We start from the raw sequence: 16,220 nt of genomic DNA on the forward strand, positions 1-16,220 counted from the left end.
AAGGCATCAAAACTATGAAATAACACATATGGAATAATGTAGTAACCCAAAAAGTGTTAAACAAATCCAAATATATTTTATATTTCAGATTTTTCAAAGTAGCCACCCTTTGCCTTGATGACAGCTTTGCACTCTCCTAACCAGCTTCACCTGGAATGCTTTTCCAACAGTCCTAAAAAAGTTCTCACATATGCTGAGCCCTTGTTGGCTGCTTTTCTATCACTCTGCGGTCCAACTCATCCCGAACCATCTCAATTGGGTTACTACATGATTCCATATGTGTTATTTCATAGTTTTGATGTCTTCACTATTATTCTACAACACCAAAAAGAATAAAAATAAAGAAAAGCCCTTGAATGAGAAGGCGTGTCCAAACATTTGACTGGTACTGTACATATTTAATTGATGAATCAGAGACATATTATATTTGTGTGGCCGTGATTGAGCGCTGCCTGGAAAATGCCCTCCATTCACCTTTAATGGTACTAAAAATGCCCTCCCTCATTTGCTGTAAAATTTGGAGATGTTGAACTAGGCCATGATAATTCCTAAAAGAAAGCGCAATTATGACATTTCTGTTTGGGCAGAATGCTGCAGTGACTTTTCCAAACTAAAAATGCATGCTGCCTAGTAAGTGCCAAACACTGGCTGCACATTCTGGAAGATTGATTGTCCTTTAGAACAATTTAAGAGCTACAGCCCACAATTCCATGCAAAAGACACGATGTTCAATATTTTGTTTATCAATACATGATTGTGTCTCTATCTTCTGCCTTGGTATAGGCTCTGAAATTAAATAGGTTAGGCTATGATGTTACGCTCCTAATCGCACAGCAATACTGGAGCCAACCCATACTGTCACATAGGATTATGTCTACTGTCAAGGCTACCGGTCTATTTACTTTCCAGCATGCTTGGCTATTGAATGAGCGATTGATAAATGGTGGCCTACTATTTGTTGTGTAGTGGGAATAATTTAAACCAATTATGTCAGAAAAGGAGAGAGACATGTCCTGCAATGTGATTATGAATTAGGCCTATTTAATAAAAGTGAAATAAAATATATTAGACAACATGCTGCTATGCAATCTCCATAGCAATGGCAAATGCATCTGTTTAATCATTAAGCCTATATTTTTTTATTATAATTCCTGTGCATCAAACACCTCCCATTTCCCCCACCGAACAATAAGCATATTTGCTTGCAATACAGTTGATCAACCTTCTAGAAGTTGTGCATACACATTGTCAGTGTTGGGGAAGCTACTCTTTACTAAAGTTACTTTTAAAAAGCATCTCACTACATCCAAACTACTATGTGAAAAAATATTATATCTAAATCTGAAATGTCATAGACTACAAATTGCAAGAACAGATCATTCTGGAGTCAAATGTTAACAGAATGTGCAATTTAGCCTGTTAAACACAACTATTTTTCAAGTGAAAATTAGGTGGGTCTGCTGCTGGAAAAGAAAGAAAATTCTTGCCAATTTTTGCAGGATAAAAAGCACCTTTGATAATGAGGCCCCTGGTCTTCATGGATAACGGGATTAAACACATCCCTGTCTATACTTAAAGAATCCCTGGAATCCTTGTCTATACTTAAAGCTTGAAAAAATCAGTCAGAAAACAAATCTTGGATACAATCTTGGATGAATCTTTAAAAATTGCACTGCTGTCTTCCTCCGGCAGAGTACCAAAATAATGACAAAGCAAAAAAGTATAAAGTGAAAACATAATGATGAAATTTGACATGGTCTGAAAAGAATGCCCTTACCCTCGGGCTGGGTTGACAGCAATGGCGTACGGCTCTCCTGCAATGTCAGTTATCAGACGGGTGCAATTTGGCCCTCTGAGCTGGCCCACATTTATAGAGTATCTGAGCTTAGTCCAGTGGGCTGTGTAATAGCTGAACCAGTGCATCCGAGAGTGGTCTGTCCAATAGATATTTCCTGTAATCCAGTCAGCAGACACATCCCTTGGTCTACGGAAGTCTGAACACTGCAAGGAAAATGAGAGCTTGTAAACATGAAATCGTGAAAATGACGAAGACTTCCAAGGTATTTGTATTACACATGGCAAATGAATTTGAAACTTCTAACATTCAGATGTGAAGAATTTTCTTAAAACTGTTGTCATTGGTTTATTTAGATGTACTCACTATTCTGACCACTATCAAACGTGATACAGGTATGTCTAATGCAATACTTGATTCTAGTAAAGGTTTAGTAGTCTATGCTAAATGTGCAAGAAGTCTTACGTGTGATCCCATAATACTTTATGCCATATTCCCAATGTGACAACAATGACTCAAACTTTAGAACAATGTACATCATGGTTTTAGAATAAGAGTATCTTCAAATGACATTGAAAGATGTGTGTAATTTATTTAAAAACATTGTGCTCGCTTTCTCCGACTTTGTCAGTAGGCATATCTACATCCGAGACATTCATTACATCCGAGACATTCCTTACTTTAGGTCAAACAATAACTGGAAAAAGCGTGGCACCTTGCTAATGTTCTGTTCTCTTGCTCACACACATTAATAAGATATGTGACTGTATGAGTTATACATTTAATCTTCAAGCGCTCACTGCTGTGTTCAAGCTCTCATTGCTATAATCATTCTATAATTCATTGTCCTCAAATGCAATAACCAAGACATAATGTAGCTTCAATGGCTTTAGAAAAGAAAGAATCATGCATATCTTGTAATGGGCTACTTAATACTGTAGATACCCTGTCAATATCAGCATATGGATATTTAATGTACAAGTCGTACTTCCAATAACACATTAAAAAAGTAAAGTAGACTTTCCAACCACACCTTTGGAGATACTTACTATGTTTCCGACATTAGTTTTACTTTGACTCTTGTCTAGGATTTCTTTGTAAAAAAGTCCACCAGGGTTAAACTGTGTAGCCCAGATAAACTTTTGTTGGTGTAACAGAGCATCCATCCCAATAATGCGGGCATTGTCCTCGATGCGAGTGAGGAATTTGTGTCCATGGCTCTGGTTAAATGGATACACAAAACTTCGGATTTCAGTGTCATTAGCTATGTAGAGCACTCGATCTTCTGGTCCTGCCCGTTGTTGAGTTATTAATATGCAAAGAAAATGAAAAGTGGCTCAATTCCATTTGGGGTTTTAAACAACAATTTTACAGCATAATTCCATTTACAGAAGCAAAGTATCCTCTAATATATGTAATCAAGTCATCATTCATATATAAACATTATGGGGTAGTTTCCTGGACACAGATTAAGCCTAGTCCTGGACTAAAGGCAAGTCCAATAGAGAATCTCCATTGAAAGTGCTTTTTATTCCAGAACTAGGCTTAATCTGTGTCCAGGAAACCGACATGTTCCTTTATTATCAGGATAATAATACATAATCACATAGCAACAAGACCAGTCATTTATTATTACTACTACCCATGGTGCCAATCAGTAGGAATAGTGGGATAGATGAATATGTATCACAACGCAGTGTATCACAGTGGGGTATACACCCGTAACATTAACACTTTAGTAGAAAGTTGTGGAATAGCTTTTTGTGAATATTGGCAATCATTATTAATCCATTATTAATATAATCCTTATTGGTCACATCAGAAACAGATGCAGACTCAGTTATTATACTCCTTAAATGTTTAAATGGCTGGTTTTGTATACATTCAGTGTTACTTAAACAATCCTGCCATCTTGATGTAAAGTTCTTCCTAATAAAATACCAAAAATACCAAATCTATATTTACAAGAGTGCTAAGGGTACAGTACTGTATGGGAGTACAGTGTTACCTTAATAGCTATTGAATAAAACTATTCAATTCAAATAAAGGGTATACAATATTCAATAAAATGTTACATTTTATAGAAATACATACTATACTTAGTTTATACTAAAGTTTTAATTAATTTAGCAACAAATAACATCTCTATTGAAACAATCATAGTATAAGATACACATCAAGGTCTTTGATAGTTCAATTGTCTTCAGTTAGCACATACAGTACAGTAATAAAATGGTCCATACCTTTTACTATACAGTTTCCATTGATTTCCTTAAAATTCCTGTCACAAGTACACTTGTAGGATCCTTTAGTGTTTGTACAATAGTGAGCACACATGTCAAACCCAAGACACTCATTGATTTCTGAGGAGAAAAAAGAAACATCAGTCAGTTACCAAGCTGCCATACCTCTCAAATAAGAAATGGTTGATATAGTCCCAACCTATCGATGTGCGGATATCTATTGTATATTCTAGTTGGGTAAAAACAATATATACATTTGAAGATTGGTGGCATATGGTAGAGAAATGAACATTCAATTATCTGGCAACAGCACTGGTGGACATTCCTGCAGTCAGCTACTATTAACACTATAAACACCTACTTGGAAAGCCATGTTATGTATATTGTTCATCATCCACAGCTGCATTATGTACATGATATCTAACCACATTAGTTACATTTTATAATTCCATTATTACATTAAACATTCTGTCCAATTGAACAGTGAGGAGAAAGAGGTCATACGGTACCTTCACACTGGCCAGTCTTTAGATTTCTCCTAAAGCCAGATTTACAATGACATATTGAACTTGTGTTTGTCTGATTGCAAATTGCATCCTCCCCACATGGGTTCGACTTCTTTCCACATACGTCTCCATGGGAAACTACAATTGAAAACAACACTTTGATTGCACATGAAAACACATTCCTAAACATTGTACATGCTTGCAAAAGTTGCTTCATTGATGTGTGGAAGCCAAGAGAACAATTTTCACCGGACAGAAACACACACAGCAAATATGTTACTACCATAAATATTCTGACATCATTTAACCCTTGGATCTAGCAGAAGAGCCCTAGATTATCTCACACATTCAGTTCCTTCCTAGTGACATTTATTACTTCCATCTAAACAGCAGGATATGGATCTGTGTGACACACACGCACAGGCCTTGCAGTCCTGCTCGTCCGAGCCCCCGTCCCCACAGTCATTGAAGAGGTCACACTGCAGCTGGGCTGGGATGCAGCGCTGGGAACTGCAGGTGAACTCTGCCTTCCCACACGGCCTGGGTCGGCCAGACACCACCTCTGTTTTGGGACACACACAGGACCCAAACACACATCGGATAGAAAGACCGCATCGGCAACAGAGAATAAATTAATTTGCATGAAAGCACGGTTGGTGTTTTGAGATAGCTTTATAAAAATGGTAGTAGCCAAGATTCGAAGAATGATGTGGCTTTGAGTTTCTAGGGATATTAAAGGAACTTGACTAATACACCGTTTTTAATGCAATTAGGAATAAAGTTAGATTGGAAAATCAACCTCCTTAGTTCAACATGCTTGATGAAGAAAAATGTAATGTTTGAACTGGTATAAACGCACCACATTCCTTCTCGTCCGAGTTATCCCCACAGTCATCCACCTTGTTACACACTTGGTCAGGGCGCAGACACACACGGTCATTTCTACATCGGTGTGGCCGTGTAGGAGGACAAGGAAGTTTGGCTGGAGGGGAGAAGAAACACACAAGTATTCCAGACAGTCAAATACACATTAGTTAATTCAACACAGTCCACTCTACTCCATTCAACAAATTCCATTCTAGTCCATTCATCAGAGTTTAATCAACTCCTTCACAAAAAAGACATTCATTTTCTTTAAGAAACTCACCATTTCAAACATGAATATTACCTTACATGAAATATGTAAGTTATAGCTAATAAAATATCCATCAAACACCTTTGAGAAAACATCTAAGTGAGAGACGTTATTTCAACCCACCACACATCTCTGTGTCCTCGTCTGAGTTGTCTCCACAGTCGTCCTTGCCATCACACACCCATGCGTGGAGCTTGCACAAGGTGTTGTTGCAAATGAACTCATCGGGACGGCAGAAGAAGATGCCTGCAATTACAGACTGAAGGTGAGCAGCACTGCCCGTGGGCTTTCTTTCTTTCACAAGGTCGTCTTTTCCATTTCCTTCAAAACTTCATATTCAACAGCATTGTGCTAGCAGTATAGTGTCTGAATGAAAGAATGTTCTTGTTAGAGAAATGACCTTTGCTTGACCAAAATAGGACTATTGTGTTGTACACCTTTCACAACAAACACATGGCTAGAGCGGTGGTTGCTACGCTACTAGCCATGTGTGAGTTCGAACCCCCCACTGATCGTGACATTCATTGCACTGTGAAAACTAGGCGGGCTGCAATTGATTCTACCTAAGCTAAGAAGGAAGAACATATAATGTGTGTACCATATTGGCAGGCATGTGTTCTGTGTTAGTGTGTTCCAGTGAATATGCTCAACTCTGTCCCCATTTGCAATTTAATATTTGTTACATTTCTTATACAGGTAACATGTCTTGCTAGAACATTCAGTGGCTGCATATGTTTCAGCTTGTGCCTTCCACATTGTGTGTGTGTGTGTGTGTGTGTCTCTACTGTAGTAGGACATGTTGCCTGTGTATTAAGAAAATTAAGATGGACCTGTATAGAAAACCAATAGTTTTCTAGCACACTGGCATGTTTAGTGAGTATGTCCAGCCCTGTTGTACCTTGACTGCAGTTCTCCTCGTCGCTATGGTCCACACAGTCAAAGATGTCGTCACAGCGCCATCTCCGTGGGATACAGTGGGCATGGTTCAGACACAGGAACTCGTCTTCCTTGCACTCCTTCACGCAGCCCGCCTGGCAACACATAACAGCATTATTAGATTATTGACATTAGATGTCAAACACAGACGAGACCTTATACTAGACACCAAAATATGTAGGGACCATCATTACAAATAGGTATATATAATCTTTGCCGTATTAAAGGTCCAATGCAGTAATTTGTATCTCAATATCAACTAATTTGTGATTAACAATTAAGTACCTTACTGTGATTGTTTTCAATTAAAATAGTTAAAAAGAAACAAAAATGTATTCTTAGCAAAGAGCAATTTCTCAAGCAAGAATTTTGCTATGACTGTCTGGGAGTGGTCTGAGTGGGGAAGGGAAAATTGAAACGAGCTCTTATTGGCAGATAGAGCGTTCTAAACCTTTCTTATTGGTCTATTAACTAATGTACCGCCTGCTGATGTCACCATCCAGGCCAAAACTCTATCCCACTAAAACAGGATGAACTTTCAGTTGGCCTTTTCGTAATGGTCTTACACTAAAAGGGCATTATAATTATTTTCACAATTTCACAGCATTATTCCAACCTCATAGTGTGGAAATATATATATTACACAAGAAACTCACTTTTTTTTACTGCACTGGGCATTACTTACTGTAACATTTTTTGTAAATAAACAAAAAGTGTGCAGTAAGTAAGTACAGATTGATTGATATAGATGAGTACCAAGCAGAGTCACACTCACCTCATCTGACCCATCCAGACAGTTGTCCTGTCCATCACATCTCAAACTGGCCGACACACACCCTCCACTGGCACACACATACTCATTTAAGGAGCAGGCGGGGAGCACTGGAAATACAAAGATCAGAGACGTAGAGCTTTATGAGTGTACGTACACACTCTACCAAATAATAATACAACAGCCATCATTCACAGCATAAGTGGGGCTGGTTTGTACCTGCTCTGTACACTCATAAAGAACGTTGCATGCTCCATGTTAGCCTAGTGTAAGTGCTAAAAAACCCAGCTACAACCCTTTCTTTCCAAACCAGCAGTGCTGGACATTGGACAGATACTAGGTCTAAATATGATGTCTTCCCTCAGGCAGGGCATGCTGTGTGCTGCCTGCTGCTGAATTAAGTGGTCTGAAACACACCCACACAATCATCACCACTGGGGCTCTGGATGAGGTTACACTGGCTAGCTACTGTACTGTAGTGGCTGCACTTCAGTAGAATACAAGGCATTTTCTGTTGGAATGGGAATGAGCCAATATCAATCCACTTACTTTCGGTAAAACACATGGCGTACTGATGCAGTAGCTACCTGGGGTGGCAGGTAGCCTAGTGGTTAGAGTGTTGGGCCAGTAACCGAAAGATTGATGGATCGAATCCCCAAGCTGACAAGGTAAAAATCAGTCATTCTGCCCCTGAACAAGGCAGTTAACCCACTGTTCCTAGGCCATCATTGTAAATAAGAATTTGCTCTTAACTGACTTGCCTAGTTAAAGAAAGGTCAAATAAAAATAAATAAATACAAAATGTATTAATTGGTTACAGAATTGGAATAGTATTTCATTACATGTCACATAGAAAGTAGCCTTGGCATTTCTCCTGCTAGTACCTTGTCACTATCGTAAAGGGTCAAGCAACCCCCTCCACACCAACATTTCCTCATCTTACTCTACACCTCATTAAAAAGTCCAGAAAAACAATCTTTGTTCTGTTTTTTTAACCAAATAATATAAACTACAACACTCCATGTTACAGGAGCTCTGCAGTGATTCTCAGCTTTTAAACAACTACTTCAATTTCACATTAAGCGAGTTTTGGAGAAACGTTCCCTTTCGACCTCTAGTCTTTCTCGTATACTGTACCTGTTCCCTGGCAGTTTCTCTCGTCCTCTCCTGTCTTGCAGTCCTCCTGGCCATCACAGAGCCACTTGAGGGAGATGCAGAGGTTATTGAGACACTGAAACTGGTCCTCGGCACACCGAGCCTCACAGCCCTTCTATAGAGAGATATACAGAACCAGAAGCTGACATTTACATAAGGCTCATAAGAACACCACAGATGTTCTTATTCTTATACAGTAGGAACATCAGGTAATACTTTATTTGAAGGGTACCAGTAACACAGTACATAAGGACTTCATAGCACATTCATTACCCATACATAACACATTCATAGACTATGTTAACTCTTTACAGCGAGTGTTCATTGCCAGTTTATTAGGTTTCTGGTAAGAAATGCGGGGGGAGGCAAGAAAAGTAGTTGTTTACAAGAGAAACCATGCATCGCTGACAAATGTTTACTTACTCTGTGAACTAAATATACAGTTTGACCCAGAAAGACATCATTGGGACCACACACACAAGAATGGATTAACAGAGGTTGCACATAGAGGGGGTTATTCATACTATATACTGTAATTGCTGTGGAGGTATTTAACAGAGCAATAAATTAAAAGGCATAATAAATGGGTAATTCCATGCCTTTCACATTGAATTAGCCATACCACAATGGAGATATGAATATTTTCTAAGGATCGTCTCATTTTTCATGAATAGCTCACACGTGAAAAAAAATTCACATTCTGCAAAACAGGTCCACAACTCCTATGCAAGGCTAGTTAAAGCAGTATTTTGAGTTAGTGAACCAGTTTGCATAATTATTTATACATTTGCATAAGAGCAGAAACATAAAATGTCTCTCTATTAGGACATTGTCAGCCTTAGTAGGCAATTCTCTCATGCGTTCCAATAAATTTAATATTTAACCATTTGGATTTCATAATGCTATTAAATCATCAAGCCCGTTCAATAATCATGCCTTTCAGAAAAAACTAAAACATACATTGATGTTTAGCCCTCAAAAATAAAGAAATAAACATGGGGGTAGGGTCAATTCACTCAAATCAGATTATTCAAGAATGGACAGACACGAGGTTGTGATTCACAGTTTACAGGCTATAACATGCTATTTAAAGGCTGCTGTTAAATGACAACAGGGATCACCGACCTCGTCTGAATTATCATGGCAATCATAGTCTCCATCGCAGCGGAATCGAGCCGAGATGCAGTCCCCGTTAGCACAGGCAAAGTCCTTGTGGTTACAGGTCAATGGCTCTGAGTCAAGGGGAGAACAAGGACATTACCACACTTGAAATAGAAATGAAGTAGGAGCCGCAATAGAAATGAAGTAGGAGTTGGCCCCAAAAAACGATACGCTCTACCACCTACCAATAATTAGAATTGTTAAATGTTACCTGGATCTCTATCATTTTTTACAAGGCTCTAGCACTCCCTAGCAAGTGATGTTTTTTTATAGACTATTTATAGTAATAGACTAGGTTATATACACTTTTATACATATACAATGGTCTTGGAAAAGCAACCAACCTCTAAGAAAACACACACATGGGTCTTTATAAGATGTGTCATAAGAGAAGAGAATCCCCTAGACCCCTTTTACAGGAGATATCTCTTTAGCATTGCATGCTAATCATCTGGCAGTAGGCCTACTGTATAAACCATCTGGTGGCTTGTCAGACGTTTGTTGGACTTGATAGTTGGCATGCCAGTGGCTTTCAAGATGTTAATACATTCATAGCTATAGTGACAGCTTAGGGAGACAGTATACTCCTGAGACCTACTATCTGGCAACCTCCACTCTGCACATTAAGGTACACTGTATGTCTAGGTCTCTGAGGACAACATTATGCCATATTTAAGCAGCATCAAATTCCAGTGCTGGGGTTTTTCCCCTTATCCCCTTGTTATCGTGGACTGTTAACTGACTGTAGGGAGTGAAGGTAGTTGTGTTTATGAGCTGATCTGTTATCATGGACTGTTAACAGACTATAGGGAGTGTTATGAGCTGCAGTTAGAGGAAAGGTCCCAGCAGAGCCTGCAGTCTGCAGCAGATTGTGATTTGCAGCCTCTCTCTCTCTGCTGTCTGCTAGCCTAGCTGGCACACCTGCTTAATTCTTTACCATCCAACACTCGACTGGACTTTATTTGCATTTTAAGTGACATCAATAGGTAAGGGGAATAAGCATATAATAAATCAAATGAACGATGCATACTCAGCATAAAATGCAAATACACACATGGATGCTTGTGTGCACGCACACGTACATAGTGCAGAGATGAGATATGGACTAACTGGGTTAACAAAGACCTTTCATAAGTAAACATAAACTTTATTCCAGCAGTTGGTGATGAATATGTAAACAAAAAAAAGTGAGCTTGGGAAAATTACAGAGGAGAGACGGTATCAAAGCGGAGGATTCTCTGGAGCGCTGACTTTCTTTCAGATCCAAAGAGGTTGGAGCGGGAACATGCTCAGAGGGCAGAGCCAAGTTATAAACAGCTAGGTACAGCGCTCCACTGAGCTGCCAGCTGCTTAACTTTGATTGTGGGAACACTTTACAAAGTTTAGCAGAGGAATGGTACAGTATACAAAGACACAAAGCAAGAGGGAAAAACAGTAACACAGTTCATCCTTAAACAGTCCCAAAATACCAATGGAGCTGCGCAGGTGCATACGCAGAGTAAATACACATGACTTCTCCATGACTTTTAACCATATTTCCATGACCAACAATTGGTGGCGTCTCTATGTACGTATACAAAAATAAGCGCAATGTGGTATCGACACTGGTAGGTCAACTCTCAGTCTGGAGAGCTACTGGGTGTGCAGGCTTTTGATCAAGCCCTGGTCAAACACAGAGCCAGTTAATCATGGTCCGGTTGAGCAGCTCATTTCTAAAATGTGGTTTGTTACATGACGAATGGAATAAAGGCCTGCACACTCATTAGCTCTCCTGGATGACGGTTGACCACCCTTGATGTACTGTATAACATTGTAACCAAATACGTGTTATGCCTTTTGAAATAATTAGCAAATTTTTTAACTTGAATATCCGAAACATACAATATACTTGCAGTGAAGCCGCTCAACAACTACACCAATAATTAGCTCACTATCAAAGATCAAATGGCTTTGATAGACTACAAATCTCTTCATTCAGCTAAAGCGAGCCCACAAATCGTCTTCAGGAAATGTACCGTTTCTAGTTTAGCCATATTTATCTTAGCTAGCTACCTTAGAAGAGTTTACTTTTCACGCTGACTAGAATCTATTGAGTTGCAATGTCCCATACATTGGATGCCTAAATCAACTGGAAGTATCTACAAAACCAATGTTGAAGACACATAATCCAAAAGAAAGGCTATATCAAAAAAATTATCCTAAAATTACTGTTTGCGATTCACAAATTGATTCACCACGTTTGAACTGATTCCCCACTAATACAATGACAAAGTGAATCGTTTGTTTCATCCAAAATATTTGTTTAAATTAATCATATGAATAATTTAAAAAAGGCTTATACAGTTGAAGTTGGAAGTTTACATACACTTAGGTTGGAGTCATTAAAACTTGTTTTTCAACCACTCCACAAATTTCTTGTTAACAGACTATAGTTTTGGCAAGTCGGTTAGGACATCTACTTTGTGCATGACACAAGTCATTTTCCCAACAATTGTTTACAGACAGATTATTTCACTTATAATTCACTGTATTACAATTCCAGTGGGTCAGAAGTTTACATACACTAATTTGACTGTGCCTTTAAACAGCTTGTAAAATTCCAGAAAATGATGTCATGGCTTTAGAAGCTTCTGATAGGCTAATTGACATCATTTGAGTCAATTGGAGGTGTACCTGTGGATGCATTTCAAGGCCTACCTTCAAACTCGGTGCCTCTTTGCTTGACATCATGGGAAAATCTAAGTCTGGTTCATCCTTGGGAGCAATTTCCAAACGCCTGAAGGTACCACGTTCATCGGTACAAACAATGGTACGCAATAGTAACTGACCTAAAACAGGGCATTTGTACTAGGATTAAATGTCAGGAATTGTGAAAATCTGAGTTTAAATGTATTTGGCTAAGGCGTATGTAAACTTCCGACTTCAATTGTATGTATGGCCTTATTCGCGAGTGTCTATGGAGAAAGTTTTTTGGGACGTAACAAAAACATGAATACATGCTAACAATAGCTAGTTAACTAGAGGGTACAAGATATGTTTTGAATTGGCTACCTAGTTATTAGTCTGTTCTCTATCATATTTGATAGGCTAGGCCTACTTGCTGCTGCAATGTCCAACTGTCTCTCTGTCCTTTAGCAACGGCCCACTTGTCTTGCACACATGCAGGTGACGCACGCAAACAGAACCGCGCAAGAGTGTCATTCAGATCCTGGCTGATTGATAAAACTTTTTTATTTATAACTGTGGCTAAATAAATTACAATAACAGAAATTATAAAAGGAATTTTCATAAAATCCCTCAAATTTGGTAAAATTGATCATTTTCCCAAAACTTTTCCAGGCCTGGAAAATACTATTTGAAAATACTATACTACTTTTCCATGATTTTCATGACCGTACAAACCCCAGTTGGCCTGTACGACGTCAAGAGCATATTTAAGTTGCTAAAAGCTAGGAGGGAGCTAAGAAAGTAGAGCAGCAGACATAGGTGTACTCACTGCAGTTCTGCTCATCTGAGTTGTCTCCACAGTCGTTCTGGCTGTCACACCTCCAGTGGTCCGGGATGCAGTTGTTATTCTCACATCGGAATTCATGAGGTCCGCAGGTCTTTTCATCTTTTTTACATCAGGAAACAAACAAACAGACAGATGCAAATGTCTTCAAAGAGCATGAATATTAATGGTGGAGCTATCATATTTCTATGTGTAATCATCATTTCCTCAGGGTTTCCTCATAGTGCAAGGCTGACACCAAGTTCAAAACATCCCTCGTACTCGAGAGACACTAACACAGTGTAAGATGAAATACCTGACTGTGCTGCCAATGGCTTAGATCTCCTAACAGAATCTATGACAACAACTTTGCAATATTAAACACCTTTTCTTAAGACCCCACAAAATATTTGCAATTTTTTTGTTGATAAAATGATGTCTTCCTAAGATTGGTGATAGAGTTAGTGTTACCTCCCTTCCCTGTGAGACTAAGGCAAAAACTAAAATATGTGTCACATCCTGACCTTAGTTATCTTTGTTTTCTTTATTGCTTTGGTTAGGTCAGTCTGTGACGAGGGTGGAATGTGTGTTTCTGTATTGTCTAGGGTTTTTGTGCATCTAGGTGGTTTTGGTATGTCTAGGTTAATGTAGGTCTATGGTGGCCTGAATTGGTTCACAATCAGAGGCAGCTGTTTATCATTGTCTCTGATTGGGGTTCCTATTTAGGTTGCCATTTTCCAGTTTGGTTTTGTGGGTTATTGTCTATGTGTAGTTGCATGTCAGCACTCTTGTGTTACATAGCTTCACATTCGTTTTGTTATTTTGTTTAGTGATCTTAGTTTAATAAAGAAGAATGTATTCATATCACGCTGCGCCTTGGTCTCCTCGTTATGACGAAAGGTAATTTTTGATTATGTCATCCAATAGCTCACTGACCTGATGATGAAAATAATCATGGCCTCTAATCCTTCAAGCTGCATACCCTATTCCAACTAAACTACTGAAAGAGCTGCTTCCTGTGCTTGGCCCTCCTATGTTGAACATAATAAACGGCTCTCTATCTACCGGATGTGTACCAAACTCACTCAAAGTGGCAGTAATAAAGCCTCTCTTGAAAAACCAAACCTTGACCCAGAAATATTAAAAAACTATCAGCCTATATTGAATCCTCCATTCCTCTCAAAAATGTAGAAAAAGCTGTTGCGCAGCAACTCACTGAAGACAAACAATGTATATGAAATGCTTCAGTCTGGTTTTAGATCCCATCATAGCACTGAGACTGCACTTGTGAAGGTGGTAAATGACCTTTTAATGGCGTCAGACCGAGGCTCTGCATCTGTCCTCGTGCTCTTAGACCTTAGTGCTGCTTTTGATACCATCGATCAGCACATTCTTTTGGAGAGATTGGAAACCCAAATTGGTCTACACGGACAAGTTCTGGCCTGGTTTAGATCTTATCTGTCGGAAAGATATCAGTTTGTCTCTGTGAATGTTTTGTCCTCTGACAAATCAACTCTCAATTTCAGTGTTCCTCAAGGTTCTGTTTTAGGACCATTATTGTTTTCACTATATATTTTACCTCTTGGGGATGTCATTCGAAAACAAAATGTTAACTTTCACTGCTATGCAGATGACACACATCTGTACATTTCAATGAAGCCCCAAAATTGCCCTTTTTTCCATATACGTAACATTGCAAAAACCAGAAACTTTCTGTCCAAAAATGATGCAGAAAAATACATTTGTTACTTCTAGGTTAGACTACTGCAATGCTCTACTTTCCGGCTACCCGGATAGATCACTAAATAAACTTCGGTTAGTGTTAAATACAGCTGCGAGAATCCTGACTAGAACCAAAATATTTGACCATATTACTCCAGTGCTAGCCTCCCTACACTGGCATCCTGTTAAGGCAAGGGCTGATTTCAAGGTTTTACTGCTAACCTGCAAAGCATTACATGGGCTTGCTCCTACCTATCTTTCTGATTTGGTCCTGCCGTACATACCTACACGTACGCTACGGTCACAAGACGCAGGCCTCCTAATTGTCCCTAGAATTTCTAAGCAAACAGCTGGAGGCAAGGCCTTCTCCTATAGAGCTCCATTTTTATGGAATGGTCTACCTACCCATGTGAGAGACGCAGACTCGGTCTCAACCTTTAAGTCTTTACTGAAGACTCATCTCTTCAGTGGATCATATGACTTGAGTTTAGCCTGGCCCAGGAGTGTGAAGGTGAACGAAAAGGCTCTGGAGCAACGAACCACCCTTGCTGTCTCTGCCTGGCCGGTTGCCCTCTCTCCACTAGGATTCTCTGCCTCTAACCCTATTACAGGGGCTGAGTCACTGGCTTACTGGTGCTATTTCATGCGGTCCCTAGGAGGGGTGCGTCACCTGAATGGGTTGAGTCACTGACGTGATCTTCCTGTCTGGGTTGGCGCCCTCCCTTGGGTTGTGCCATGGCGGAGATCTTTGTGGGCTATACTCTGCCTTGTTTCAGGATGGTAAGTTGGTGGTTGAAGATATCCCTCTAGTGGTGTGGGGGCTGTGCTTTGGCAAAGTGGGTGGGGTTATATCCTTCCTGTTTGGCCCTGTCCGGGGGTATCATCAGATGGGGCCACAGTGTCTCCCCCTCCTGTCTCAGCCTCGAGTATTTATGCTGCAGTAGTTTGTGTCGGGGGCTAGGGTCAGTTTGTTATCTGGAGTACTTCTCCTGTCTTATCTGGTGTCCTGTGTGAATTTAAGTATGCTCGCTCTAATTCTCTCTTTCTTTCTCTCTCTCGGAAGACCTGGGCCCTAGGAACATGCCTCAGGACTACCTAGGAACGAGAAGCGAGGCGAGGTGCCATCTCTGTCGGAAGGGTATAATACCTGGCATTATGACTCCTTGCTGTCCCCAGTACACCTGGCCATGCTGCTGCTCCAGTTTCAACTGTTCTGCCTGCGGCTATGGAACCCTGACCTGTTCACCGGCCGTGCTACCTGTCCCAGACCTGCTGTTTTCAATTTTCTAGAGACAGCAGGAGCGG

The 16,220-nt window shown here is 39.7% G+C and overlaps 1 protein-coding gene across 1 annotated transcript in view; it reads right to left on the minus strand.

Moving 5' to 3' along the window:
• Positions 1-16,220, minus strand: part of LOC135519548 (low-density lipoprotein receptor-related protein 1B-like) — a 234,398-nt gene that overhangs the window by 19,763 nt on the left and 198,415 nt on the right. Inside the window, exons 63-74 of the mRNA XM_064944782.1 lie at positions 13,200-13,316; positions 9,668-9,774; positions 8,525-8,657; positions 7,391-7,497; positions 6,578-6,710; positions 5,803-5,925; positions 5,404-5,526; positions 4,966-5,106; positions 4,548-4,682; positions 4,039-4,158; positions 2,845-3,086; positions 1,778-2,001 (exon numbers count right to left, since the gene is read on the minus strand). Of these exons, the coding sequence (XP_064800854.1) occupies positions 1,778-2,001; positions 2,845-3,086; positions 4,039-4,158; positions 4,548-4,682; positions 4,966-5,106; positions 5,404-5,526; positions 5,803-5,925; positions 6,578-6,710; positions 7,391-7,497; positions 8,525-8,657; positions 9,668-9,774; positions 13,200-13,316 (1,705 nt within the window). The remainder of the gene's footprint in view (positions 1-1,777; positions 2,002-2,844; positions 3,087-4,038; positions 4,159-4,547; positions 4,683-4,965; positions 5,107-5,403; positions 5,527-5,802; positions 5,926-6,577; positions 6,711-7,390; positions 7,498-8,524; positions 8,658-9,667; positions 9,775-13,199; positions 13,317-16,220) is intronic.

This window comes from Oncorhynchus masou, chromosome 29 (genome assembly GCF_036934945.1).
Source record: "Oncorhynchus masou masou isolate Uvic2021 chromosome 29, UVic_Omas_1.1, whole genome shotgun sequence".
Taxonomy (NCBI): Eukaryota; Metazoa; Chordata; class Actinopteri; order Salmoniformes; family Salmonidae; genus Oncorhynchus; species Oncorhynchus masou.